This window comes from Chelmon rostratus, chromosome 5 (genome assembly GCF_017976325.1).
Source record: "Chelmon rostratus isolate fCheRos1 chromosome 5, fCheRos1.pri, whole genome shotgun sequence".
In the NCBI taxonomy this organism is placed as follows: domain Eukaryota; kingdom Metazoa; phylum Chordata; class Actinopteri; order Chaetodontiformes; family Chaetodontidae; genus Chelmon; species Chelmon rostratus.
The window spans coordinates 11,272,876-11,299,899 of record NC_055662.1 but is presented as its reverse complement, the minus strand read 5'-3'; the positions used below and the strand labels follow the sequence as shown (position 1 = coordinate 11,299,899).

At 43.1% G+C, this 27,024-nt stretch overlaps 2 protein-coding genes across 3 annotated transcripts in view; one reads left to right on the top strand and one right to left on the bottom strand.

The window, feature by feature from the left end:
* The window catches only part of znrf3 (zinc and ring finger 3), a 66,565-nt gene extending 45,708 nt beyond the window's left edge, over positions 1 to 20,857 (top strand). Inside the window, exons 3-8 of one of the 2 annotated variants that reach the window (XM_041937928.1) lie at positions 9,141 to 9,215; positions 11,810 to 11,941; positions 12,983 to 13,090; positions 14,836 to 15,003; positions 16,961 to 17,063; positions 17,201 to 20,857. In XM_041937928.1, the coding sequence (XP_041793862.1) occupies positions 9,141 to 9,215; positions 11,810 to 11,941; positions 12,983 to 13,090; positions 14,836 to 15,003; positions 16,961 to 17,063; positions 17,201 to 18,954 (2,340 nt within the window). In that variant the 3' untranslated portion in view covers positions 18,955 to 20,857. Of the gene's footprint in view, positions 1 to 9,140; positions 9,216 to 11,809; positions 11,942 to 12,979; positions 13,091 to 14,835; positions 15,004 to 16,960; positions 17,064 to 17,200 lie in introns of both variants that reach the window. The other variant, XM_041937927.1, reaches the window with a different exon arrangement.
* Positions 20,626 to 26,050, bottom strand: coq5 (coenzyme Q5, methyltransferase). Its single transcript, XM_041937929.1, has 7 exons — positions 25,849 to 26,050; positions 24,802 to 24,951; positions 24,487 to 24,711; positions 23,329 to 23,435; positions 22,735 to 22,823; positions 22,067 to 22,178; positions 20,626 to 21,428 (listed from the first exon to the last, which is right to left on the bottom strand). The coding sequence occupies exons 1-7, from the start codon at positions 26,048 to 26,050 to the stop codon at positions 21,327 to 21,329; spliced, it is 987 nt and encodes a 328-aa protein (XP_041793863.1). The 3' UTR covers positions 20,626 to 21,326.
* Positions 26,051 to 27,024: the final 974 nt, after the last annotated feature.

The window sequence follows — 27,024 nt, the reverse complement described above, 5'->3', positions numbered from 1 at the left end:
ATGCTCGGTATTTCACAAGAACGTCGAGTCCAGTGCATGAGCCTCATCCATCATTTATTATTTATCATATCTCCACAGCACACATAAGAGAAACTAATGTCCTGCTGTTTCATTTCACCACCAAAGCACATGTGCTGGGAGGGGAGAAGAAGGCTGAAAGGACGGACAAATTCAACTTGGAGCAAGTTTAAAGTTTTAAAATAGTCTGTTAGTTCATAAAAACCGCAGTGTTTCCTCAGAAATCCTTCTTCATGGCCACATGATGACAAGCATTTAAATGCTTCAGAAAAGTTGTCTCTTTGTTATGCAACCCTGATGAAGGCTTTCTGCCGAAACAAACAAACAAAAAAAACTAGTTTCATAGTGTCCATCATCCTCCAAGAGATATGATTTTATCATATATCTCTACGAGAATAAGTCACTATCTCAGGTAGTAGGTCTGAGGAGCATTTCAGTACTGATACCAAAACTGTGTTTTTGTTCAACGTCTTCAAGAAATATCAACATGTTTTGCTATAAAGCATCTTTTTATTTAACAAAAGAAAGCCACAGTTGTCGTGTATGCACATCCCAATATCATATGAGGCTCACTGGAAAAACACAAAATCAGTGTTGAGAAAAGAGCACCCACGCACCAAACTGATGCTCCTAAAAAACATTGTATTAATCTGAATATAGACTTAAATATGGCTCAATGCCTGGGTTGTAGCAGGTGGAATCTATACATGTTTTTCTCTATTCTGTTATGGCCACTATTCAGCTTTCTCTATCAACAGTAGCCCCAATGTTGCTTAACATAGGAACACAGAATAATGTAACAGTCATGCGGGTGTATGTTAAGACCACCAGACTGCACATTCTAATGTCAGTTTTACCAACAGCATCATCTCTGCAGTAGCTTCCACCTGCTGTTAGCGGGTCACGTGACTCTTCTGGCCTAAATGCACCTTTGCAGTCGTAATTGAAATTGTCAGAGACACAAGCTCGTACCTTCTGCTTTTTATCAGTGAGCCAGATGTATTCTAATACAGCTGTTAATGTTTTTGGTCTGATGATTAGCCAGGAAAGTTTCATGCCGAACTAGGGGCCATTTTCTTCACATGTTGAGTGTTACCTGATAAAATAGTACTATAATAATACTCACACTACACTATCTAAATCTTTTTTGGGAGCTTCAGTTCAATGTACGGTGCCTTTTTCTCAACGCTATTTAACAAAAGAAGAAAAGTTCTCACAAGCTCCTGTCTTGTGAAGGACTTTGCCTGAATAAAATGCAGTCTAAAACTGGCAAAAATGTGAATGAAGTGAGGAACAGCCTACGAAAGAATAAGACAAGAGCTTGACCAGGTATTTAATGGCAACTTGTGATACAGTTTTCAATACTCATTTCTGTTGGTACTGCAGAGGATTTGAGGTTTTACACTCAGCCTCATGTGTGAACATCAATGGGCCCAGTGGATATCAGGGTCAGAGTTAGGTACAGAACAGGAAGAAGATAAAAGTGAGTGTGAGAGAGAGACTATATATGGGTCTTATGATGAGGGAGGGCGAGAGCTCTCTCTCTCTCTCTCTCTCCCTCTCTCTCTCTCTCTCTCGACTCTTTAATGGGGTCGGCTCTTTGCCAGGTTCCATTGGCAGGCCCCCTCAGAGGTGCCCCCTCACACACACACACACACATTTTGATAGCACAATTCACTTGTATAATTCTGGTTATGCAATGGTGGGTGAATGGCCACCCCACATTGTGCGCTGAGGCAGAGACGGACTGTTTGGGAAAGATGAGGTGAGGAAGAGGAAAGGAACCACCAGAAGGAAAATGAAGAAATACGCAGAGAGATTTAAAGATTTGTAGCTTTAAAGAGACGCTGACTTGGAGAACTTGGCTGGAAGGTGGCAGAAAACCTCAGGCTCCTTCTCTGATGTGTTGTTTTTGTCCCCCAGAGAACTCTGGTTTTTCTCCAAAGCTGACATTACCACCTTAAAAAAGGCTTTTCACACCAATCCCGAAGATGGCCTCTCAGTGAAAAACATGTCCCTCTAAAGGAAAGAGATTCAGGGGACCTGAAGTCATGGGTTTCTCATTGTTTTCTGTGTTTGTTCCTTAACTGTGTTACATTGGGGACTTAAAGCAGTGGAAAGAAGAGTCTTCACCCATGGGAACTGATTTTCCCTCAGGGATGGTGACACGGCACAGATAGTCATTACATTCTGTGTGTGTGCGTGTGCGTGTGTGTGTGTGTGTGTGTGTGTGTATGTGTAGGTACATGCTGGCTGTACACAATATACAGCACAGAGCCAGGGTCGGGGATCAGTGTACCTGGGGCGGGCCTTGTCTTTGTCTGATAGTAAGGTCATTACATCCGCCCCAAATCTCTGTTTCCATCTCTCTCTGTCCTCCTGGACTGGTGTGCAGTTTACCCACAAACCGGGTCAGATTCTTTGCTTCTCCATATTGAGACACTGTGCAGAAACGTAACCTGTAGGCCTGTCCACCGGCACCAAAACTAAACTTACTTTCAGTGCCTAAGAAATATAAACTTCATTGTAAAGACTTTCATTTGACAAAAAGTTAAACTTGTCAAATGTTAAACAACCAGCCATACATGGGCCTTGTGTGAGTAAGAAAAGCCTAGAAGTTGTTTGATTAGTTTGATAAAGAATACATGAACAAGATCAGGAATCTGACTGGACACTCAGCGGTACCTTACAGTTTTCAGTTTAAAAAAAGTCTTTAATGTTTAACACCTAGCCCTGTATGCAGTACATAACAGAGGCCATAAACACCTATGTTTGTATGCTTATGTGGGTACAGGTTCAACTTTTAGGTCTGTGGCTCACACTTTATGCACCATCTTCATTTACAACATGTTGTAAGGACAGTCCAAAGGTGTCATGGTTGTTACTTTAGGAACAAGGACTTAAATATTTATCCAGGGCTGCTCTGGTTCTTTGCAGCTGGGGCGGGAAATGAAAAATAAATTGAGACACAATTGCCACAGGATGAGCAGTACGCTGTCTCTTGCATTGTAGAATCCAAAGAGTCCCATCTTCTTTCTCTCAATAGAGCTAGAAGGAGAGCAAATATTGAACTGAGTCAGGTGGCCTGATGAATGCTGATCGGCAGCTGTCTGCTAATACGTTAGCCACAACGACAACACGGTCCTGTGATTTTTGTGGTGATGGTTTGTCTATTAGCATGTTTGATTTTTTTACAGCTCACTAGAGCTCAAAAATTTAAGCTCAAGTCTGTTATCTCATTGAAATTGTATCCTTTAAACTGAGCTTGGATCAGCACCCTTACTCAAAGACATTAAATAAGCAGGTCTGCATTCACTTCCTGACTTAACCTCTCAACTGCAGTTTGATATTAATGACAGTCACTGAGAGCTTCAAGTGATCCTTTCCCCTGAGTGTTTACGTTAGGTAAACTGTCCGTTTATACGAAGGCGAGGAGCTCGAGGAGGCTCGCCGGCCCCTGCCCTCCGCCGGTGTGACACACAAGTGGATTTTTATGTGATTCATAAACATTTTTTATACAGCTCGAGAAGCGGTGCCTCAGACGTGGCGGGGCTCCTATAAAATGCTTCAGCCAGGAGCTTAACAGCATTTACATTAATATTAAACAGGAATATGGGAGAGTTGAAAAGTTTGAGAAGGTGGAGGTAGAACGCACAGTCACCAGAAAATATTGTACTTATTTGTACCTGTTTTTAATCTGTAACTCCTGAGTGAAGCTTTCTGGCTGTCAGTCAAAACTTTAAATAAGAGTGGAAGGAGATTCAAGATTCAAGATGAAGACTCATTGGTAGGATTAAGCTTAACTAAGTTACTCCAGTTCACATTGTGGCCTTGTGAACGGTTTCAGGATAGTTTCTTTGTGTCTGTGGGAAAAGGAAAGCCCTTATTTTGCAGTTGTCGTGACACAGCAGATCCAGCCCGGAGAGAGTTTCAAACCAGTTGATCGCGTGTCACACAGCCAATTCGATTACGTCACGTTTGTGTAAACAGACTAAACTGTTATGATGGATAAACGGCCTGTCAGTGAGGTGTTAACATCGAACAGTAGGAGATCAGGACGATGGTGAGTAATGTGTTTCATGAACAGGGGAAATGACTAAATGCTGTTGTAATGAAAACGTCAAGATAATACAGATGACTTCATGTAGAAAAGTGTGCAGCATGTGCGGGAGAATAAATGAGGAAGAGGTGCTTAAAACATAGCTTTCATTTCTTTCTCCGGGCTGCACGAACTTCCAATCAGATGACGCATAGCCACGTCGAAGGCTTTGATTTTATTTTAGCTGAATGTAAATAATGTCTTGGCTCACATGCCCGCTCTGAGAGGGAGCGAGGAAGGAGAGAAAAAAGAGGGGGCGACCACATATAAGAAAATCCATGGGAGAAAAGTATGCCTTTATCTTTTAATAAACCGTAAAGCCAGGAGGCAACATGAAATTACAGCATAATAGCAGTGGAGAGTCTTCTGAAGACTTAATTGCCTTAATTATAGCAGTGCGGAGAGAGGGAAAGGAAAGCATGAAGAGGAGGAGGAGGAGGAAAGAGAAAGGAGGGAAGCAGAGAAGAAGAAAGTAGGAAAGAAAGAGGGAGCGATGTGATAGAGAAACTAGTGCGTGAGCCAGATGTTGCAGGTGTAATCCAGGTGTGTGTCCGCTCGCATGTGAACACGTCACGACCTTCTGTTTCACATTCTGTTCATACACGCGCGCCCGTGTTCCCACATGCACCGTGTTGTGACTGCACGCGCTGGTGTGTTAATTTGAGAATCGCCGGTCCATGTGAATGATGAAGTGAGCGCTACGCTGAGAAAAGTCTCTTTCCAGACGAGTGAAAATTTCTCTCCCTCAGATCTTACAAGCTGGCAGGCTTACTTAGGGATGCTAAACATAGCTTTCATTTTCCTCTGTGTCTAGACTGGGCTCTCAGTACTTTCTGCTGCGGTTTTTGTTCACTCAGGGAAGATTGTACCCTAATTCTCATGCCTCCGAGCCAGCGGGAAGTTTGTTTAGCCAGCAGTATTGTGAAGTACCTGTGAAACTCTCCCTCGGCCCTCCCTGTGCGTAGCTCAGGTTGAGCGTCGAGCTGATTTTTTTGAAGCGCGAACGACGGACCGAGCACTCATCTCGGGGACCAGACATCACGTTTCAGCTTTGAGAAGAATATGAATTGTGCACTTTTGTTTGGAGGATTTCAAGGGGAGACAGTTTCTAATAACTTACCTTCTCCCTATTCAGCCCTACTTGTGCTTTTTCTCAAAGTTTGTACTGTCTAATGGCTAAAAAAAAGAACAGTATCAACTGATTTTTCAGATTTTTGAACATGGATGATTAATCAAGCACAGCGAATGCAGACCCGTGATCATGTTTCAGCTATGAAACAAATATTAGCGGTGCGCTTCTGGTAGAATATCAAGTTCTTGATTGCCTCTCTTCTTCGTTTGTCTCCAGATGTGGAAGAAGTACTCAGATCTTTTAGTTCAGTAAAAGCACCAAGAACGCAAAAATAAAAGTCAAAGTACAGAAGTATTTTTAGGAAAATGTACTTATAGTTTAGAAAAGGTATTTATTTACATGGAGTGTTTCACTGTTGTGGCTGGTTTGGTAGCTTTAGTCAAGCGGTTTTACACTGAGGGGTTGCCCCCCCTCCAAAGGGTCACAAGCCAAAATGGTTGCGAATCACTGCTTTAAAATATTGACAGTGTACTTTATTTTAGATCTTATCACATTGTTGAAAATGAAGCTAAATGAAGAAGAATAATGAAATGTAGTGACATAAAATGTAAATAATCAAACAAACCCTTAAAATTATGGAGTAAAAAGTACAGTACTCAAGTAAAATGTACTTCTTAAAGACTGTACCCGTACGTTAACTTACAGGTCTGCTGTGTATCTTATAAACTGCAGCTTGCCAAACTCATCTCAGCACTCTGATGGCTGAAAAAGGAGCATTTGAGCTTTCTTAACAATTTCTCTGAGCTGGCACCTTATCGCTGCTTTCATCCTTGAAATATTGGATTTCTAAAATGATAGCGTCTGTCTGCCTTGATCTCATCTTTCATCGTGAGTGAGGGGATCAAAATGTCACCTTGCATCAGCTTCACCCCGACGAGCTTAATGAACAGACGCTGTTGAAATTCCTGCTCAATCTCAATGAAGCTGGTGCGAATGGAAGCTTATGTTTCCAGCCCGGGGTTCATCTTTTTGAACAGTTTGCAGCACAGGACCGAATGCTGCCTCAAATCGCTTGCACAATATCGTCTTACACAGGAGCTCTGCCACTTGAAATTCTGCAGCCGGCTCGAGTCAGTGAAGTAAACAGCATTTCCTCGCTGAAGTGTTTGGTTTTTAGCAACATGACAAAGCCCTGAGAAGAGTGAAATTATGTTTCAGCAGTCGCAGAGCAAGAAATATTTATCCTTCCGTTGGTGGCCGAGGTTGTAGTTTTTTGCAGGGTTGAAAAGGAGATGTGTCATGTTTTTTAAGCGAGCCAGTTTGCCTGTGGGTGCATTTTTGTTGTCGTCAGGCAAGTCCCTGCACTGCAGCGCAGGCCTGCCCGAGTAGAGATTCTTTAGGAGGGAGATCTCTTTCTTCTCAAAGCGTCTTACCAAGAGCTATTAATTATTAACTGGGAGAGCTAACATCAAAGGAGCAGACTTGTGCTGAATTAAATGGGGGCTGGAGCCTGGCAGTGTGGAGCTGAGAGAAAACTGGGTGAGAGGGAAAAGCCGAGCGAGGTTTCGCTCCGCTCGCTTTTGAACTTTCCGAGTACAAAAAGTGAAAAGAAGAAAGGAAAGAGCGATGTTAGTTTATGTAAAGGAGGCAGGACGAAAGAGAAAGTTGGAAGAGCTTTTATTTATAGCACTTTTAATGTTTCGGCATTTGACGAGGCTTTCATACACGGCTGGGAAAAATCGAATCAGTTAGCGGGGTTAATTAGTCTTTAATGAGCTATGAAAGCCAGATTCACAAACATCTTATCTGTGGATTAAACCGAAGGGAAATCTAATTGAGACGTAGCTCAAACACTTCAGAGTCATGCTGTGTTTCCGTGCAGCTGATTTAGGCTCCGAGTTGCATTCACAGAGCGTGGTACATATGCCGCCCCTTATATTAAAGGCCTTTTGTTAGTTTGCCTCTATTTTCCTCCTGCTGTGACTTGTCCACGCTGCAGTCGTCCCACCAAAGGTACCTGCAGTGAAGAAGACCCAGGCTGGCCCATGCATGTGTGCTGCTCAGTGTAAAAACCTATTTTTAGTGTCATTTGTGACTCTTATAGACAGTTATTGATTCTGGAGAGGGCACTTACTGCTTGTTTTCTTCTTGCTTTCGCAGAAGACGGTGTAAAAGTTTGAGCAGAGTGGTTTGTAAGCTTTAATCCAAACTTTTTTTTTAGCTACACGTGCTGCTATATTTAATCATTAACCTCCATCTAAAGACTCATAGTGCACACAGGGACTAGGGACAATACTGAACAACTCTATGGAAAAGGAAAGCTAATGGGACATTTCCAAAACTGGATCATGTTACATAGGATGTAACTTAGCATTAAGAGTTTAGGTAATCAGCACTTTGGCATTAAAGCAGCAGGAAACAACTAACAGAGCTCAAATCGTCTGTGCCCGAACTGCAGCTGAACGAGTAAAAACGTCCTCAGTTCATCAGCTCTTACAACAGTCTAAACTCTAGGTCACAAGAAGTGCTGAAATCATTAGTTTCATTTCATTTTCAACCTTTTACAGACCCAAACATTAATCGGGAAAATAATTGTCAGATTACTCAATAACTAAGATAATCGTTAGTTGCAGCCATCGCACAAATTGCAGCTACTTTAAGAAATGCGGTCACAACAGACATGCAGACGGGTGGCCTGGCGACGGAGCACACGATTGACACCGTCCTTCTCGAACCATTCACACATAGCTAATGGTGGACTTCAGTAGGAGTTTTTCTGGATGTTACATTGCAAGTGTTTGCAAGTGGCGGTGTGGTCAGTTGAAAATCCCTGCCTCTTTGGGCAAGAAAAGCAAAAGCAGCAAAGAAAAGCAGCAAGAAAAGTTGCTCCGCATCCCATCGCTGAGTGTTGTTACCTCAGAAATCAACATGATGTGTTGTGAAAAGGACAAATACACATACCACTTCTCCCCATCTCCTCTCTCTGTGTCCTCTGCGAGTGCCCGCTGACTGGAGCGGTGACACTCTCCAGCCACTCAGCTGCAGACTTGCAGCGTTGTACATTGTCACTTTGATCTTCGCCCCCCCCCCCCAACACCCCCTTCCCCTCCAGTTATGAAGAGCGCTGGCAAGAACCCAAGGGCACTTGATAATACCAGGATATGATCCCAGCCGCGCTATTTTAGATCATGTAGTGCAGACATCAAAACGTTGTCTAAATAGGGCACCGTGAATCGAGCAGGGTGAGAACGGGTTGTAGGGGAAAGCAGGAGTTAAGATAAAGGAACTTTTTTTTTTTTTTTACTTTTTTCCCGAAGAGGAGAAGCCAATTTGGATTCTGCGAGGAGATACATGGGGTTCTGCAGATCCAAGCACTTCCTTTATCTTTTGCCTTTAGCAGGAGTCTTCAAAAGACCTCTGTGCTATGACTTTCCCTGCTCACACATGAAAGGAGCTCACACACTTTTAGCAGTGAGAAACCCGTGATAACTTTATTCAACTTTTCCTGAGCGTGCACAGCAAAATCCAATTCAAGCTCGGCTCCATGTCCACGCAGGGTTGCATCACGTGGAGCGATGCATGCGTTAGTTCTTGACACGGGGATGCAAACCGATTTAGTTTCTGTGACACTCTGTGCGTGATGTGGCGCAGATTCACTTACATCATGAAGACTTCAGAGAAACGCCGACATAGACCACATGTGCATCCCTGTTATCAATGGCTTGTTTACTTGTCGTTGGTTTTCTGCCTCTTCTCTTCTTTGCTCCTTCCAGATGATCTTCCCTGGGTTACACTTAGGCGTAGAACTCCCTCTAGTGGCCTGAATTTGAATGTAAAAACTTAACCTGAGGAGGCTGAGAGCGCTGTTTGACACGAGACCACACATTCCCCGGCTTTTTCTCCGCGCCGTTGTTGAACATGTCTAATGATCACCTTGTTCTGTGTTTGCAGGCAAAGAGGGCAGTGCAGCGGGGAGCCACCGCCGTCATCTTTGATGTGTCAGAGAATCCGGATGCCATCGACCAGGTTTGTGCACACCTAGAAATTACCCAGGCATTCGCACACTCACGTTTCAACAGCACTGAAACGGCCTGATCCGTCTCGGTCTGTCTGTGAAAGATGCCCCACTTTTCACTTCTGAAGAAAGCTCAGCGGCGTGCCCTGCCCTTCTGACTGTGTGTGTGTGTGCGTGTGCGTGTGCGTGTGCGTGTGCATGTGCATGTGCATGCTGTTTGAACAAACAATGATCTTTCTATCTTTAGTTCTGTTCAAAAGCATGTGGATCAGCCGTGCTCATTCATCCATTCTGGGCCTTTGAGCCCTCTAACTTGTGTTTGGAGGAGTGCACTGCGCTTTGCGAGGCCTGAAAATGGATATGCAGGTTCAGCTTTCACTAGACCATGACCAAACTCTGTTGAGCTCATAATTGAACAGGTAGCACACATTACCTCATCCTCTGAGAATATGGATCTGTCTTTGAGTGCACATTTTGGAGGGGGCGGGCGACACAGGCTACAGTAAGAACAAAGTGTATTTTTTTTCTCTCGCACACCCGTACGCTCACATTCCTCTTTCTTCCACTCCGTCTCGCTTATGTGTCTTTGCTGTGCAGAGGTATAATACAGGAGTTGCTCGTCTGAGCGCCTTTGTCGCAAGAATTCTCCTGTGGTATTCATCCTCACCACACCAGGCCTGGACTTGCCGGCTTTTCTCTCCCCCCTCCCCTCCTCGCCTCCTCTTCTCTGCCGCTGGGTCGTAAAGCGCGTAGCTGAGAGATAAAAGGGATTGCGCAGAGACCACATGAAAGGCATCGCTGGGCGGCTGTGTTAAATTCCCCCGAGAGGCTTTTCCAGTCAGAGCGGCCCGATCGGCAGAGACAGGACCCACAAGGCCGAGGGGCAGGGAGGAGGAGTTTGGGGAGAATTAAGGTCCCGGAGCTGAAATTAGGAGAAAAGCTTTATGAAGTTAATGTACTTGACCTCCTTTTTATCTCAGTTAATACTGTATGTGAGGCCAAGTGCTGCTTGTGACTGAAGCTCTTTGGATGTTTGGTTTGAGGAGAAGTTAAGTTTGTGATTTAACTTTTCTTTAAACAGTAATGCACTCAGGACTTACAGGTGCACTTTGTGATGGCGTATTATTTGTCAAAGGACAAGCTGTGGTCGTGGAGGAGTCATTTCTCAAAGCGGGAGCAGCGTGCCAGAGTGGAATGAGAGATCAAAAGTCTCCAAGTCTGTACTTTCAAACCAGAACATACAGCATTTCACTGGGGAACATGACGACAGCCGAAGAAATAGAAATGCGAATATCCTCAGTATTTCCCCTGGGCTTTTTAAATTACAGATCCCGAGCAGCAGACGAGAGGGGAGAACAGAGAGGAGGAGTGAAGGAGTGTGTCAACTGACTCGAAAGCCAGAACGTACTATTCATTGACTATTTCCCCCCGCTCCCTCTGGCAAACTGCAGCCACAGCCACCTTGAACATTCACACAGTTCACATGCACGAGGCCAAAGCTCCCAAACCTAAGAATGAAGCTAGCTTCATGTCTACTTGTGACCCCCTCCCATCACACATTGCATTTGTCAATCAGCTGTGAGCAGTTCAACCCTTGAGTGACGCACACTCATGCCTGTGTTGAATTAAAAGCCTTCAGTGTTGCATGGTTGAGACCATCACGCTCCGGCTCGGGTGCCCTTGGCTCGGCTTCTAGCAGCATCGCGTTGGTGTCGAACATTCACTGTCAAAAACTCTTTTTTTACACTCAGACGTTCGAGTGCGTTTGTTTTGTCTTGTTTGCATTTGTTGTGGCCCTTGACTCAAACTTTTAAAAACACATTTAACCTTTTTTTCTGTAAAGCAAATACATAATGCATTTTATTGTTTTTTGTGTTACATTTGAATAATTAAGCAGTGAAGCTATCCAGTATTTTACAAGAAAAAAGCAAAGATGAAAGATGAGTCAGTTTTTTCTTGTTTTTTATCCTTTCAGTCAGATTTATCTTGAGGTGCCACTGCCTCAGGGTGTGATTTTGGCCTTAACATCAGGATTCAATCAATACGCTTTAAGAAATCCTGACACTGATAGTTTGACATGCAAGTTCCAACCTGCTGTCGGCATTCAGAATGTTTTAAAGATGAAAACTTTCAATATTTTCTCCTGAATTAAAAAAGCATCTGGCACAACATAAAGACGTGGGACAGTACAGAGGTTAGCTTTTTCTACAGTCAGAGTGACTCCCTACACACACACACACACACACACACACACACCTGCTTAAAAGTTTTATGTTTTAGCTGTAATCAATCAGAATAAAACCTGCGTCACATTGACGTAGATCACATGACCACATCTGAATTTTAAATGGTCAAAACTGAGGCAGCAGAGGTGTCTTGACTTTTAATCTCTAGTATGGGTCAAGCCTGAGGAACACTGGATCCTACATTTCCCACAATCCCACAGAAGCCTTTATATCGTTGCTGTTTTCACTCATAATGAGTGAACTTAACTCCATGCATACAGTCAGTGAAGAAGCCCTTTGAAAAACACTGTTGTTGACCAGGTAAATAAACTGGATATTATATATTAGTTCATTTGTATGTCTCTCTGTCCTCTCCTCAGCTCAACCAAGTTGCAGAGGATCCTCTGAAGCGGCCAGTGGTTTACGTGAAGGGCAATGACGCCGTTAAGTTGATGAACATCGTCAACAAGCAGAAAGTGGCTCGCGCTCGGATACAACACAGACCACCGAGGGTAAGGACTCGTGCCAAAACCCCGAACCGCTCTGTGTCGATGGCGTGCGTGTGCGCGCGCGAGACTAATCTAAGGCACATGTGAGGAGCGCGAGGAAGAGGTGAACATGTTTGCGAGGCCCACGCACCAAACAGCGCAGAGACGTTTTTTTAGACGCGAAGACAAACGAAAATTCCAGCTGTGAAATCTGACCCTCTTCCTTTCTTCTCTGCCCTCCGCTGCCCGAGGCCAAGGACTTTTTCGCAGCGCTGTGGGAGATTAATATCAGCCATTCAAAGAGCTGTTTGTTTGCTTGGAATATTTGATAAGAGACCAGCACACTTTGAGGTCAAATGACTTGACATAATGAAAGCCTGAGAGAAAGGGCTGTCCGATAAGAGGCATTTTTCTGATGAAGAATAAAACAATCTGCTCATTCTCAGTGAGTTTTGAGCAGCTGGATTTATAGAAAATAACCCCGGTCAGTGGAGTCCGACCTCAAAGATGTCAAATCTGATCGATTATTTTCTTGATTAGTTTGTGAAAAGTAGAGAAAAAGATGCTGGTTTTGTTCGACCAACAAACCAAAAACCCAAAGATAACTAAAAAACAGACAGTAAATTGTTTAAGAAACTTGTTTGGCATGTGACTTCCTTCTCTGTCGATTTAACTAATCTGTTAATCGAGTAATCATTCAGAATAGCCAAATTTGCCTGCCTGAGTAAATTACTGACGAAGAAGAAAACGATTCCGAGAAATGAATTGAACTGCATGAATAATCAACCATGTATTCACTTCAGGAAACACCCACGAATTATGTGTGGGGGTCCAATTTTCCTTTTATTTGCATAATGAAGAAGAGTTGAATGGGTCACATCGAGTGTTCTGGTTTGCTGAGCAACCAGCAAAGCTATAATCAAATATCCTCATCTGTGGCTGAATGGAAATGAAAAATGCAACTGTTCTCAGGCCAAGTAACCCTTTTAGTAACCCCTGTAACCAGCTGCGTGTGGAGATTATTTGACAAGTATGTGTTTGTGTTGCCCTCCTTCTCCACAGCAGCCCACGGAATATTTCGACATGGGCATCTTCCTGGCTTTCTTCGTGGTTGTGTCGCTGGTCTGCCTCATTCTGCTCATCAAGATCAAACTCAAGCAAAGAAGAAGCCAGGTTAGTGCCTGAAATCACCAAGACAACACAAGTGTGGAGGCCCAACACCTTGAGAAACTTGATTTACTGTATATTCCCAGTTTGAGTCACACACAGCAGACCTTTTGCATGAAGCGCCGTGCCTTGTTTTTCCAGTCGAGTTGCAGGCGTCGAGTCAGGCGACGGTAGCACTGCTGTCGATTGACTCCTCTCGTGCTTTGACAAAAAGCTCTCAGTGGAGGCTTACGTCAGGCGCATGAATCAGGATAAGCATTTAATTAGCGCTGATGAGAGGGCGGCTGCCGGAGCCACGCACTCACAAATGTCATAACAGAGCAGAAAACCTGCAGCGACATCCGCTAAGAAAGGTGTAATCCTGCCAGCACACAGACATGCGTGTGTGTGTGTCTGTGTGGGTGTATAATGGATGTGTGTGTCACCACAGCGGATGACTTGGTCGTGACTTCCTTTTGTGATTAATTAAACAGCTCACACCGGGAGTAACTTTGTCACATGGAACAACTTTTCCATCCCACAATGTGAAAAATTAATGAGCGTCTTGTGGAGTAAATATTGTTTCTGTGGTGTTCATTTTCTATCCAGTTTTAACTGTAAAGAGCAGAAAACCTTTCAGAATGCTTTTGGGTGTAGCGAAGCATTCCTCTAGGGTTTGCCCTAGAAGACTACAGTTAATTACAAACTCAAAATACGGATTTTTTAAGTCCTCACGTTTCATGTTTGTCAACCCTGTGATGAAAATGACTTTCAAGCCGAAGTTCATCGCTCCCTCGCTGACCAGGATGTCCGCATGTCCTTAAAAAGTCTACAATTATCCAGTTGTGAGGCAACATGAAGGAAGGAACACCCTCCGGAGACCCTAGTTTAGTGAAATGTATATGTGTGTATGAACACATCATTTCATGCTGGCCTTGCTAACGAGCGATGTGTTGCTGTTGGCTTATTATTATGAAGACATAACATTACCAGGGAATGTGGATAACTTCAGCTTCAGCCCAACAAAATTACTATTAGCAAACAACCAAATCTGTTAGCTGCGGCTTACATTTGGCCTAGGTGAATGAGCGGTGCTAAAAACATCGTCATATTACAGTTATTACTCTTGCACAGCCACAAATAAATACTGTACCCTGCAATCCTGCACAGCATTCACTCGCTTCCTGAACAAATCCACGCACAAGGCAGAGTGAGATCTTCACAACCAGAGAGTGGTGAGCCTGAGCAGAAATAAACGAGCAACTGGGCTATAAATCACGATGGCCGCTACACATGTGAATCATTAAGTTTATTCCGAAGAAGTAGTTCTGAATGTGTCAACTTAAAAGTCACCATTTTTTAATAAGTAACATTTTTAAGGCGACACGAAGCAAATTAAGAGATGAAAAGAGAGCAGAGAGTCGGAGCCAGAGAGAGCTGCTAATGCAACAGACAGACATTGCAAAATGATGAACTGTGTCAAGGGGGAAAGTCTCAAATCATGACAGCATCAACCCTCTCACACTAACATCAGCAAAGAGGAACAAAGAGCGAAAGTAAACACTTGCCAACGCTGACGCACAGACCATCAGCAGGATGTTTGCTGAAAATCATGATCACTGACTTAAAGTCCTTTGACAGGTTTTGTCATTTTATGTTCTTGTTCTGGCGCCCAGGCCGAGATTTAAAAAGTGTCGTTTAAAAGTTAAATGTGGCTCATCAAACGTGCAGATACCCCCGCTGACCCTGTCCCACCTTCCCGCCCACCACAGAGCTCCATGAACAGAATGGCCATCCAAGCCTTGGAAAAGATGGAGACAAGAAAGTTCAAGGCCAAAGGAAAGGGCCAGCGCGAGAGCAGCTGCGGGGCCTCCGATTCACTGAGCAGCAGCTCCACCTCTGACTGCGCCATCTGTCTGGAGAAGTACATCGATGGAGAGGTGAGAAAACACACTTATCCTTTGATTTGAATTTACGGCTTTATCTGCTTTGCTTTACCCTTTCAGGACTTTCATATCTTAACGGCATGATTCAAACTATGGTATTCATTTCCATAAACGGTGGCTCATGTCATGCCCATTTTTATGAGCATTTTGAGTAACAACTGGCCTGTTAGACGCAGAAGTAACATACATCATGTGCATTAGGTGAATATAAGTGCCTTATAGTGCAAAAGTGGACCATTTGGGAGACAAAACCTCTTAACTACGGCAGTGTTCGTGTGGTCATCTACCCTCTGAGCTTGTTTTCTTTTCATTACATGTTCTGTAGACATGAAACATAATGCAGTTGTGTGGACAATAGAATGGAAGTTCCCCTGATGTGCTCGGGGACCGCAGTCCCGCGATCTTCGGTGCCGCTCTCTCCGGCGCCTTTCAGATGTTTAGTTCAGCCTTTCAGAGCACCTGGAGAGATAACGGTACCCAGAGTGCATTGGGTTGTGATTATGCTTCCTGTTTTCCCAGTGTGGCCTTCTTTAATCCTTAAAGGAGTCATTGTCAAAATATGTGCCTTAATCTTGGACTTCGTCGGTTTACTGTAACAGCATTGCTCATCCTCAGCACGGACGCTGGAGGGACAAACCCCAGTGCCCACAGGGACATAGCTGGCGCATGTGTGTGTGTTTTTTTTGTGGTTATGTGTCTCTTCGGTGAGGAGGAGAAGAAAACACAACAAAGAATGGCGCCAGGATTGCACAGAGGAAGTGGCGATATAAAAGGCTGAATGGCATCAAAGCAGTTTTTGAGCAGTGAACCAAGCAACAAAAGCTTGGGTGGAAAAAGAGCCCAAAGATGAGTCACATTAAGCCATAGAGTGAAGTATTTATGGCGGTGAAAGAGCTCTCACTGGAAAAGAATATTATAATTCATATTCATCGAGCTCCTGCTTTTGTGTCTTGGAATTCCTCCATGCCAATTCTCCATCTGAATACAAAGTGTTGCATTCTTTTCATATCAATCCTCAAGTGTAAGCCTCTTGTTTGTTTTGTCCCAGAAAGTGGTGACATTGAGCATCAAAGCTGTATTTGTACTGCGGCGTGGCATCTAGCTAAGAGTTTTGTTTGTGGCATGCTCTAAAGGTGGCTCCTCAGAGTTAAGACTCTCAACCAGCAAACGACTGACAGTTCTGTATAGCTTTGCTGCCACCCTCTGGACATTCAGACGCTCTAAACCACACATTTATTCACCCTGAGAAATGAAACCCTGGTGTAGTTTGTCATATTCATAATTTAAGTAGGACCTTTGCAACTTTGGGAGATGTCTTATGTTGTCTTCAAAATAAACGTACTTGTAAAAGTGACACTAAACCTCCTTTTGAGGCCGACCCATTCCATTAATGAACCTGCATATCGTCCTGGTGCAAGCCCTGAAAAATAACTGAACCGTTGCACAAAAATACTGCAGGATTACTGTACTGCATTTGATGTTGTGAAGAAATGAACAGACTCTACTTATTGCCTTCATATTAAATCGACAGAAGTCCTTTAAGGTGCTACCATCCAGGATCAAATGTCCTTAAATTCACAAATAAGTAACATGAGTTACAGTAGCAACCGTTCACATTTCACTCATACCTCAGTGTGTGTGATGGACTGTTGCCATTAATTTAATTAAACAATGCTAATAGAAAACCTTTGCTTGCTATGCCTACGTGTTTAGGTATTAAATGTTTATTTTTTTAATGTTTCTAATTAGTGAAGTTATTTAGCCCACAAATTATTAATATTAATTGGAAATAGATTTAAAAGTTGCAATATGATAATTAATGTAATGTAAAAAAAAAAAAAACAAGGTACAATAATTTGATGTGCACCTTATTCTATTTGTCAAAACTGTCTTTGCTCCTATTTGTACTTTGCAGATGATGGTGGTAGTAATCTTGTATTTTCCCCTACAGGAGCTGCGGGTCATCCCCTGTGCTCACAGGTTTCATAAGAAATGTGTCGACCCCTGGCTGCTCCAGCATCACACCTGTCCACACTGTAGACACAACATTATTGGTGAGTTGCTGCACATCCTCTTGCTATTTTGCTTTGATGTTTAGATAGAATACTCTTTGTCAGCAAACACTGGTTATAAAACACTCAAAGTTGCTTTTCATTTGTGAGAGGCTAAATGTTTATTTATTTTTTCACAGAGCAAAAGAAGGGAAATCCAGGACCAGCATGCATGGACCCTGGCAACCAAGTCCACGGCCGGCAGCGGGTAGTGCTCCCGGTCCATTATCCTGGCAGGGTGCACCGGGCTGGCCAGGTGACAGCCTACCCAACTAGAACCAGCATGGACCCCCATGGCAACCCCATCACTGTGCTCACTGTGGACCAGCACCCAGATCCTCAAGGTCTGTACCCACACCAATCAACGTCGGCTTTTCTCCGGAGCTATCACCCCACCCTCCATCTGGACCACTCACTCAACCCCCACCACTGTGGATTAGAGCACCGTGGACCCCCTGCCTACCCAGCACAGCCGCATCATGCTGCTTTTAAACGACCCAAGTTCCACGGTCGCAACTTCTCCAGAGCAGCCTGCTTCTCGCAGTACGAGACTATGTACCAGCACTACTATTTTCAGGGGTTGACTTTCCCTCAACAGCCTGAGGGTGGCCAAGGGCCCGCTATGGCAGGGCAGCTTGGTGGAGGAGGAGGAGCGGCCCACAAGGGCCACCACAGCAGGGCCTTTCAGCAGGGGCTGCTATACCCCACAGTGGTACACATGGCACCTGCCTCTTCTTCAAGGATAGGTGATACCGGCAGCACTTCTGGCCTGAGCTGTTACCATGGCCACCGCTCAGTATGCAGTGGTTACCTGGCTGACTGCCCTGGTAGTGACAGCAGCAGCAGCAGCTCAGGCCAATGCCACTGTTCCTCCAGCGACTCCATGTTGGACTGTACTGAGGTCAGCAACCAGGGGGTGTACGGTAGCTGCTCTACCTTCCGCAGCTCACTGAGCAGTGACTACGATCCTTATGTCTACCGGAGTAAGAGTCCGTGTAGGGGCTCCACGGGGGACGCAGGGGCTGCAGCTTGCACCTCAGTTCCTGCAGAGGACTCATCATCCCCTGCTCCCTCGGGACATGACTGCCTCCAGCTCCCTCCTGGAGCTTCGGGATACAACTCGGGGGACCACCTCTCCAACTGCAGTTTGGAGCCCAACTACAGCAGTCGCTCATCACTGGAACCCAGGGAGAACAGCAACACTAGCACTACCTCAGCCGGGGCTCCAGAGGCTACCGGAGCAGACAGGGGGAAAGGGGCACAGGAGGAGTCAGGGGAGCTTGGGGCTGCAGCCTGTAGCTGCTGCTTTGAGGTGCGTCCTCCCAGTGTGGAGTGCAAAGGGCAGGACTCGGACCAAGCTGGGCCTCTGGCCACGGGACGCTTTCACAGGGGGGTGGACTTTCAGAGCCCAACCTCCAAGAACTACTTTGCTCCTGAGCACATGTGCCCTTCCTCAGAGCAGGTGAGCTACGAAGGGCTGCCTTGCTGCTTCTACAAAGAGATGAAGGTCCACAGGGCCACAGCAGGGCGCTATGCCGAGGATTATGCTGTTAATGTGCAGTATGCTCATGCAGACTCAGAGGCCTGCTCTGGACAGGGCTGCTGCGAACTCAACCAGAGAATACCCATAATTCCTGAGGACACAGATTGTGAATTGGGCACAGGGGCAGAGACCCACAGCAGTTTATTGCCCATTAGTGTCACAGTGGAGGCAGAGGTGCGGACAGGGGAGCGACATGAGCCCAGGGAGGGGTACTTCACCTCAGGACAGTTTAGAGGTCAGCCATACCTTCAGGAGGAGGAGACCAGGGCTTTGTTCCACCCTCAGCTCTCTATAAGCCCCACTGCATTGGGAAGCAGTACTTCAACAAATGAGGGCAGTCTGGGCCTATGAACTTGAGCCCAGAGAGAAAGGACTCAGTCAAAACAAAAAGCATGTATGTGGTGCCGCATCAGTCAGTCAGTCAATCATTGAAACCCTCAGCTGCCTTGTTCTAACCTTGCTCTCTGAGCACTGAATGTTATCATCCTAGATTGTGTGGATTTCTACTGAAGTGGCCCGTCATCTCTAGATATCAAGTTCATTCCTGTGGCCACAAACGTCTCAGCAGCACCAAACTATGTTACCACAGCACTGAGACAAATTCATACTGCAAATATGGATGGAGGTTGTTAGCTGAAACTAGAAGTAGGTTGGTATTGGCATCTGTTTGAGGACTGTCTGCTGCCATCAAGGGTTAGGCCCCTTCAGTGCTAAGTAATCCGGGCCAATTCCTTGTGAGATTTTTTTCAGATTTTGTCAAGAACAAGATAATTATCTTTTGTGCGAGATCTAGGAATCTGAGATTTTTCTCTACAAAAAAAGTTCACTCTTAATTCACAAACATCCTCATCTACATGTATCTGTGCGCACATGAACACTACTGCCTATAAAGCTTCAACCACCAACTCAAATAGGTTGTACGGACATAGCTATACCAAAACAGAAAGACATGATTGTTTTTTTTTTTGTTTGTTTTGTTTTGTTTTTTGTACTTTTTTCAAGAGCAGGGAAATGGGTCTTTTTAACGTGTCTGTGACCCACACATTTCTCTGAGGAGAAGAAGCTATATAATACAGAAAAATGCATAGAAATGTGAATGCAAGGCTGACACTGGTCTCTATTCAATTTAATACGGAATTTGTTTTATGCATTGCATTTCTGTCCAGTAGTGGCCTACCTGTATGAGATGTACCAGAGCAACATGAAAGCCTTATGCTGGTAAGCTATTTGTAGCAGTATCTAAAGACTCTGCACCACTTTTAGTCACACTCAGACTAAAGCGACAGTGTCTCGGGGTCAGTAGATTTCTTCAGAAGTAGAGTGCAGCACTCTACCTCTTGTTTGGAAGCCCTCAAAAGTGTATTTTTGCTGTCACTTACCCAATTTCCTCAATGAGGCATGCTCAAATAACTATAAAGGTTCTAGTATGTATCAAAAGGCCAAAGGAAAGTAGCTGGAAAAGACTCATATTTCATAAGGGTTCCTTATTGTACTGTGACTTTTTTTTTTTTTTTAACGATGCAGTTATACATACCACAGTGTATCCGTTTGAATCATATCGTGCCATGCATAATACATACTTGCGATATCAATGCTTGTCATTCATGCCTTTCTGTTTGTCCTGCAGACTGTTTTTATACTGTTTCTATGAAATATACACATTCTCTACACAGAGGAAAACTTTCTGAAATAACCCTATTTATAAGTTAACCCAGTGCTGTAATCAAGTGAGAATCTAATCTTGCCTTTTGCATAGAGATATGTACCTACTGCAAATATAACATTTTGGGGTACTTGAGTCACTATTTAATTTTTTTTTTTTTTGTTATTGTTTCTAGCACTTAAGAAGATTAAAATGTGTACAAAATTAATATTTTTTAATTTTTTAAGAATATAATTATTTTCTGTCATTACCATTACAAATGTTTAAAAAAGGCTAGAAATCAATGTGTGTATATTTCTGTACCTGTATAGCAAACACATTTCATAAATGGAAATATGTTCTCTGAATATTTATTTACTAATATATTTATCTTTAAGCCATGTCTTATGTTCAGAGTGTATGAACGTTTGAGTTATTTGGTTGCTTTTTATTTTGAGAAAAATCACTAACATGAGACTTTGTATATACATGGTAATTGCACACAAGACGATTAAATCTTCTCTGACCAAAAAACTGATTTTAAAACTTTAGTACCATACAGTTTTGTAATTAAAAAGTGTACAAAGATCTGTAAAATATACAGTTTTATTCAAGTAAGTCATGTTGTGGTGTCCTCCATTCCATTATTTGCATGCCATATTGACATTTTTACTTTTCACTTTCTACATTTTAGCAGTTGTTTTAATTGTACGATCATTAGTATTGATAAGACCTCTGTAGCTTTAAGAATAATCCATTCAGATACTGAGATCAACCTTGAAAGTTTTATTAATGAAAATGTAGACATTACAAAAAAAATATTCAAAATTGACCCAAATGGTTTAAATCTCTTGCCAGCTGTCTTAACACTGATGCCACAGTGACATTTTGGTTTTTAGTGTGGCATTCTTTAAACTAATATTGGTATTCAGTGCAGTTTAAACAACCCGAAAATGGTACAGTCATACATATCCACTGACCTGATTCTGTGTCATTGTGTAGTCACATCAGTTTGTCATACAGGCAGGAGAGCCTGAAGCATAGAGCCAAGTCCTTTTTCTTTTTTTAAACAAGGTGCATTTCACAGCTTGAAACCAGAGTGAAGAGCCACAACTCCGGCAGTGAAGTTGTAGTACTGCACACAGTAGAAACCTGCGTCCTCAATCATTCGTTTAAACTCCTCCTGCAGACAAAAAGGAGCAAAGGAAATCACTACTGCACCGACTCAGACTGATGTTTGGCATCAAAGAATCACAGCTCATGAAAATCTCACAAGCTTGAAGAAACTGAAACTTAGTTTAGGAACAAATTGTGGCAGATAGTTTGCCAGCAAGAAAAACGATAATTAATCACATAATTTATATAAATTATTATTAAATTATTTATTATTATTATTAAACAAATTAATATGACTTTAATATTTGCTGATTAAAAAAAAAGTGACAATATTTTTTGGACATATCTGACTATTTTTATGCCATTTAAAGGCTAAACATTGAATCAATTATTTGAAAAAACAATCGATACAACACTTCAATTAGTTGGTAACTGCTGTCCTAGTAGCAAAATTAATTCTAAAACATTTGTGAATGTAAAAAAGCCGACATGTCTATTGAAAACATCTCAACACAGGAAAAATGTGACGAGCAAAAAACATCAAATTTCAATGGGGATGCAGTGTGGCAGAAAACTGTAGAATCAAATCTGTGAAACCCAAAGGGGAATAAAAAAAATAATTCCAAAAAGCTCTGAGTTGAAATGAATTGTAAGTAGCACCGATAGAAATGAGGAGACAGAAATTACAGAAGCCACTGTTCTCACCTGGTCCGGGAACTTGCGGATGCTTTCGACCAGATACTGGTACGACTTCCAGTCTCCAGCAATCACTTCTCCCAACACTGGGATCATCTGGAAACTGTATGTGTCATAAAGCCTGAAAAATGGAGCAGCACACAAGTTAGCAGGTGACCAGGATTGGCCCCCAAGCTCAATACTACTATTCAGCATGGTCACTTTTAACAGGCTAATCTGCTGAATTGCTTTGAGGTACAAAACCAGAAGAGGGCAGCGTCCCTCCAAACTGCACAAAGCAGAAGGTTGTTGAGTGTCTCAAATGTGCAGATAATCAAGGTCAAAAAAGCAAATCAGATAATAAAAATATATATTTATAATATCTTCTAAATATTGTTTTTAGTAAAGCTGAGGAGGCGCAGCTATGGGAAATGTCTCAGTTTAGCAGGATCCCATTTCAAGAAAAATCACTGCTCCTATGATATGTTGAGAGTGAAAACTTTTCTGCTATCTTTGACTTTTTTCTTCTTTCCAGCTCGTCCTGTGAGCACACAACGACCTCCCGGAGCAAAAACAAGCTGCAGCTGTTCAAATGTGTTGTTGGCTTCTGTGAGGATTCTGCAGAGACCTTCTGAGACACACACGGCTGATTCATATTCACACCAAGTCATCCACCATGAGTGCACACACCTACTCACTTTGCCAACACAGGATTTGTCACTTTACTGAACTCCAAGCACATGAACCTTCCACCAGGCTTCAGTACTCGCAGAGCCTCCTGCAGGGCCTGAAAAAGAAGTGACAAAGTGAAACCACATGAAATACGTTAACAACAATTCTTAAGATCAAGTCATCATTTAAATTATTTATCAAGCATGAAAGCTAAATACTGTTTGGTCGTGGCTTCTTAAATCAAGCTCTAAATAAATTCAGCAATTTGACAAAAGCAATTTAACTGTGAGTCCTCTTAATGCATGTGCAGGAAGTGGAATTATAACCTTACATGTAACATTAAAATGTAACCTAAAATGAAGTTAAAGCATGTGAATCAACATATCGTATTTATTACTTTAAATATTGTCCTGGCAAACACATGGTATCAAATAGATGACAGTAAAAAGTAAGAAGTTGACAGTACTGGTGTCTATAAAGCAGCTCAGTGTCCTAATGTAGGTTCTGCTGGCTGTTGACTCTGTTCTATCAGGCTGAGATCACTAAGAACATAGCTGTAGCACCAACAGTCTTTACGGGAACATCTGTGCCTTAGCTGTAGTAACGCTCAGGTCAGTTACCTGATCGATACGAGTCACGTTTCGAATGCCAAAGGCGATGGTATAAATATCAAACTGGTCGTCATCAAAGGGCAGCTCCTCTGCATCCCCGACCACCCACGACAAACCTGATGCACAAGATCACACAAAGACACACAAGAGTCAGAACAGACAAACTGTCTACTGGCATCTTCATTTCAACCTTCTACTAAGATTCTAAGTGCGGTGTGTTGATCGCAGGTTTTGGTTTGCGGCTGTAGTTCCAGATCTGTTTCGTGCATCCTGCAACAATTATTATGTCCTGGATGGTGGCACAGAAATCTCACATGTTTATAATTCAAATTTTAAAAATGAAGTTCAGCATCTGCACCACCCGTCTGTGTGATGTCTTAAGGAGTGTGTTTTGAATGTCTGGAAATGAATTTCTGCACAAATGTAATTTAAATTCATGCAGAAAATTATCCGGGATTGTTGGCATCCGGTCAAGTCACAGCTGTAGAGTTTCAGCTTCTTTCACTGCACACTAGCTTCCATATCATTAGCCTCATTCTTCTGCCTTTGATCATATTTGATAGAAATGCCTACATGGGACAGCTAGGACGATGAAGTTATCCAAGTTCCACCTTATTAACATTCCCACCAGTCAGTTATTTCAGTACTGACTGAGCTACCTCAACAGGTGTGAACAGGAACCCACTGCTGTTCATGGCTGCCTGCCTGCATCGCTGCACTGAATGTTATGGGTTTACTTTCTCCAAGTTATTACCAGCCAGAGCAGCAGCGTCCTCTCCATCCTGACTGGTGTCAGGTTGTCACTCTTATCAGAATGGTTTACAACCATAGAGCACATCACCAAAAGACCCTTTCCGTATCGATGACAATGATCCTTTTCAACACTGGTGTCAGTATGCCAATGACTTTAATTACTGATATCAAAACAATACTTTTCAAAATAATATACAATATCAAATTAGTAAAATTATGAGTTGAATCTGAACGTATCAGGTTAAGGATAACTAAACAAGATCAAGCTATGGTCACCATCTTTCAGCACTGGCCAGTCTTTGATACTCTGTGCTAATAAGGTCACACTTCAGCTGGTTCTTACGAAGGCCCTGCAGACAGAAACCTGGGTAAAATGTTGAGTCACTTGAAGCAGCTTCACAGTCAGAAACATACCAGCACTGATGCCCATGCTGTCGGCTTTCTGTTTGCCCACTCTCAGCATCTCCTTGTTGATGTCACAGACCACAGCCCTGGATTCCTTCGGCACGTCCTCGTCCTCTGTGGTGTAACTGTTGGAAATGTCCTGCCACGACGGCGTCTGCATGGACCGCGCCGCCCGCCGACTGTGCCGCTCTTGCTGAGAACGAACGTACTCCAGGAAGCGGAAGGCAATGTCACCTGCAGGGGAGGGTCATAGCAAACAAAAGACAAGTGTGACACCAGCTGGGGTCTCGGCTGTTTTGCAGCGGCGCCGACAAACTGCTTTACCTGTTCCGCCCGCCACATCCAGGAGTCGCACCCCGGGCTGCGGGTGCATGGCGTGCAGCAGCATGTCCTTCCACACTCGATGAATCCCCAGACTCATGGCATCGTTCATAACGTCATACTTCTGCGCCACATTCTCAAAGACTTTGTATACTGGAAATGCAAAGAGAAAGAGAGGGCATCTGTCTCACTGCAGCCTGTTTATGGTTCCTTTTTGTGTTTTTATTCAGCTGGTCACAAAAATAGCTCCTTAATTTGTATATGGTTTATAGAGTAGGGTCTTTTATTTATTATGCGTGTGTATGAGTCTAGGACATTATTTGGTATTCAAGCAGCAAGCATTATTTGGTTCAAGACTGGAACAAAATGCTACACATTTAGTAAATATTACCGACAGTATCATTTAAAATTCAAGAAACCACCAGTCCACACACACATGTCCTGTTTTCTGTTCTTCCAGACTTTGTTAATAAATATGACAAATTATATTTCTTTGCTAATTTAAGAAAACAACACTGCTGGTACAATACGATTTAGAACGGCATACTAATCACTGTCAACCACTTTTGAATTCAGCATATGCACAGTACACAAAACACCACTCATTTATAAATTTTTCAATATTTCTCAATGCTTTCCATTGGCAATACTTTTGTCTATAGTCTTTTGTATGAAATGTACACACATGTATGTATAGTCACCTTCTTATTTTGTATTTTTATTTTCCATTGCCTTTGCTATTGCTATTTTTATTGTTGCTGCCTGTAACACCAAATTTCCCCAGCAGGGGATCAATAGAGTTGATCTTATCTGATCTTATTTTTGGTACAATTCCCACTCAAATAAACACTGCAAATACACACTGAGCAGTAGTGACACGTCATGTTTGCCGAATTGTCCCAGAAAAATCCCCTAAATATCTCAAATCCCTCAATGTGTGCTCATTTACAGAGAAGCGAGGCACTTTTAAACAGCTATATATTTTTAAATGAAGTTTGTTATGCTGCTCTGTTCACACAGGTGAACAGGGCCCGTTATTCCGTGGCTCACCTCTCTTCGCCTTCTCTGTCTCTGGCACCGTTTCGAAACCAAAATGTGTACTTCTATCTGCGGCTGCATCGCTAAAACAGCGACAAGGCGACGGTTTCCAACAGCAAGCCGACCGACCTGCAGCTCCGGCTGCAGACACGCTGGTATTTCTGTAAGACAGACGGATCGCCCTCCGGACCAGCAGCCGTACTGACGTCGCCATGTTGACTTATGAGACAACTGCGCGATATTGTGACGTCATTCTCATGCGACGGTAACGGTTTACAGGAAGCGACTCGCTGTCCGATGTAATTTATCATTTAATACTAAAGGTACTGACTAACAGAAGTTTCACACATTGGAACAACAGATCGATAAAAACCCGAAAATACGTGACAATGAGAAACGTGTAAAACGCAGCGTTTTAGCTTTTCTTCGTTTTTATTGTAGCTTTGTGTCGATTAATTTTCCAACTGACCCAAGAGGGTTTTATAAATAGTTTATTTAGCTGAGGACGTGAGATAGTTTTATCAAACCCGAAAGTAAAACTTATCCATAAATTAATTTTCCCTAAATGTGCAGATCTGCAGTTTTCACTGTTTTTTTGCAGTGTAATGCTGCTGCTGCACTGCAATTTCCCAGCTTGGGATAAATAAAGTATATCTATCTATCTATCTTGTGAAGAACATGATTATAATCTGAAAAGTGGCTGAAGCTGTCAGACTAATAAGTGCAGCTAAAAGTGCAATATTTGCCTGGAGTAGATTAGAAGTATAAAGTTGCATAAAATGGAAGTACTCAAGTAAAGTACAAGTACCTCGAATTTGTACTTACTAGCAAATGTACTTAGTTACATTCCACCTCTAGACATGGAGCCTGCACCTACAGGTCTGCTGAGGTCCCAGAAATGAAGTAGACCTCATGTTAACGTGGTGCCGTCTAACACACAGTCCTTCCTTCTTGAAGGTTATAAAGTTCAGTTTTTCTCGATAGTGTTTCAGAGAGATGCCAGGTGAACTTTCCCGTCATTTTGGAGGCGACTGATTGGGATGATGTTGTACTGAGAGGAGTTCAAATCAGTGAGGGGAGACTCAGCGCTCTACCCTTCATGAAGGATTTATTGCAGGGTTTATGGTTAAACTCATGTAGTGTAATGTCATGTACGTTTTGGCGCCCTTTCTAATCCTCAGAGGTATG

Coding starts and splice junctions, on each gene's coding strand:
- coq5 (XM_041937929.1), bottom strand. CDS start 26,050: ATGGCGACGTCAGTACGGCTGCTGGTCCGGAGGGCGATCCGTCTGTCT. Junction 24,952..25,848: donor GACAGAGAAGGCGAAGAGAG/GTGAGCCACGGA, acceptor TTGCATTTCCAG/TATACAAAGTCTTTGAGAAT. Junction 22,179..22,734: donor ACAAATCCTGTGTTGGCAAA/GTGAGTAGGTGT, acceptor TCCATTTTTCAG/GCTTTATGACACATACAGTT.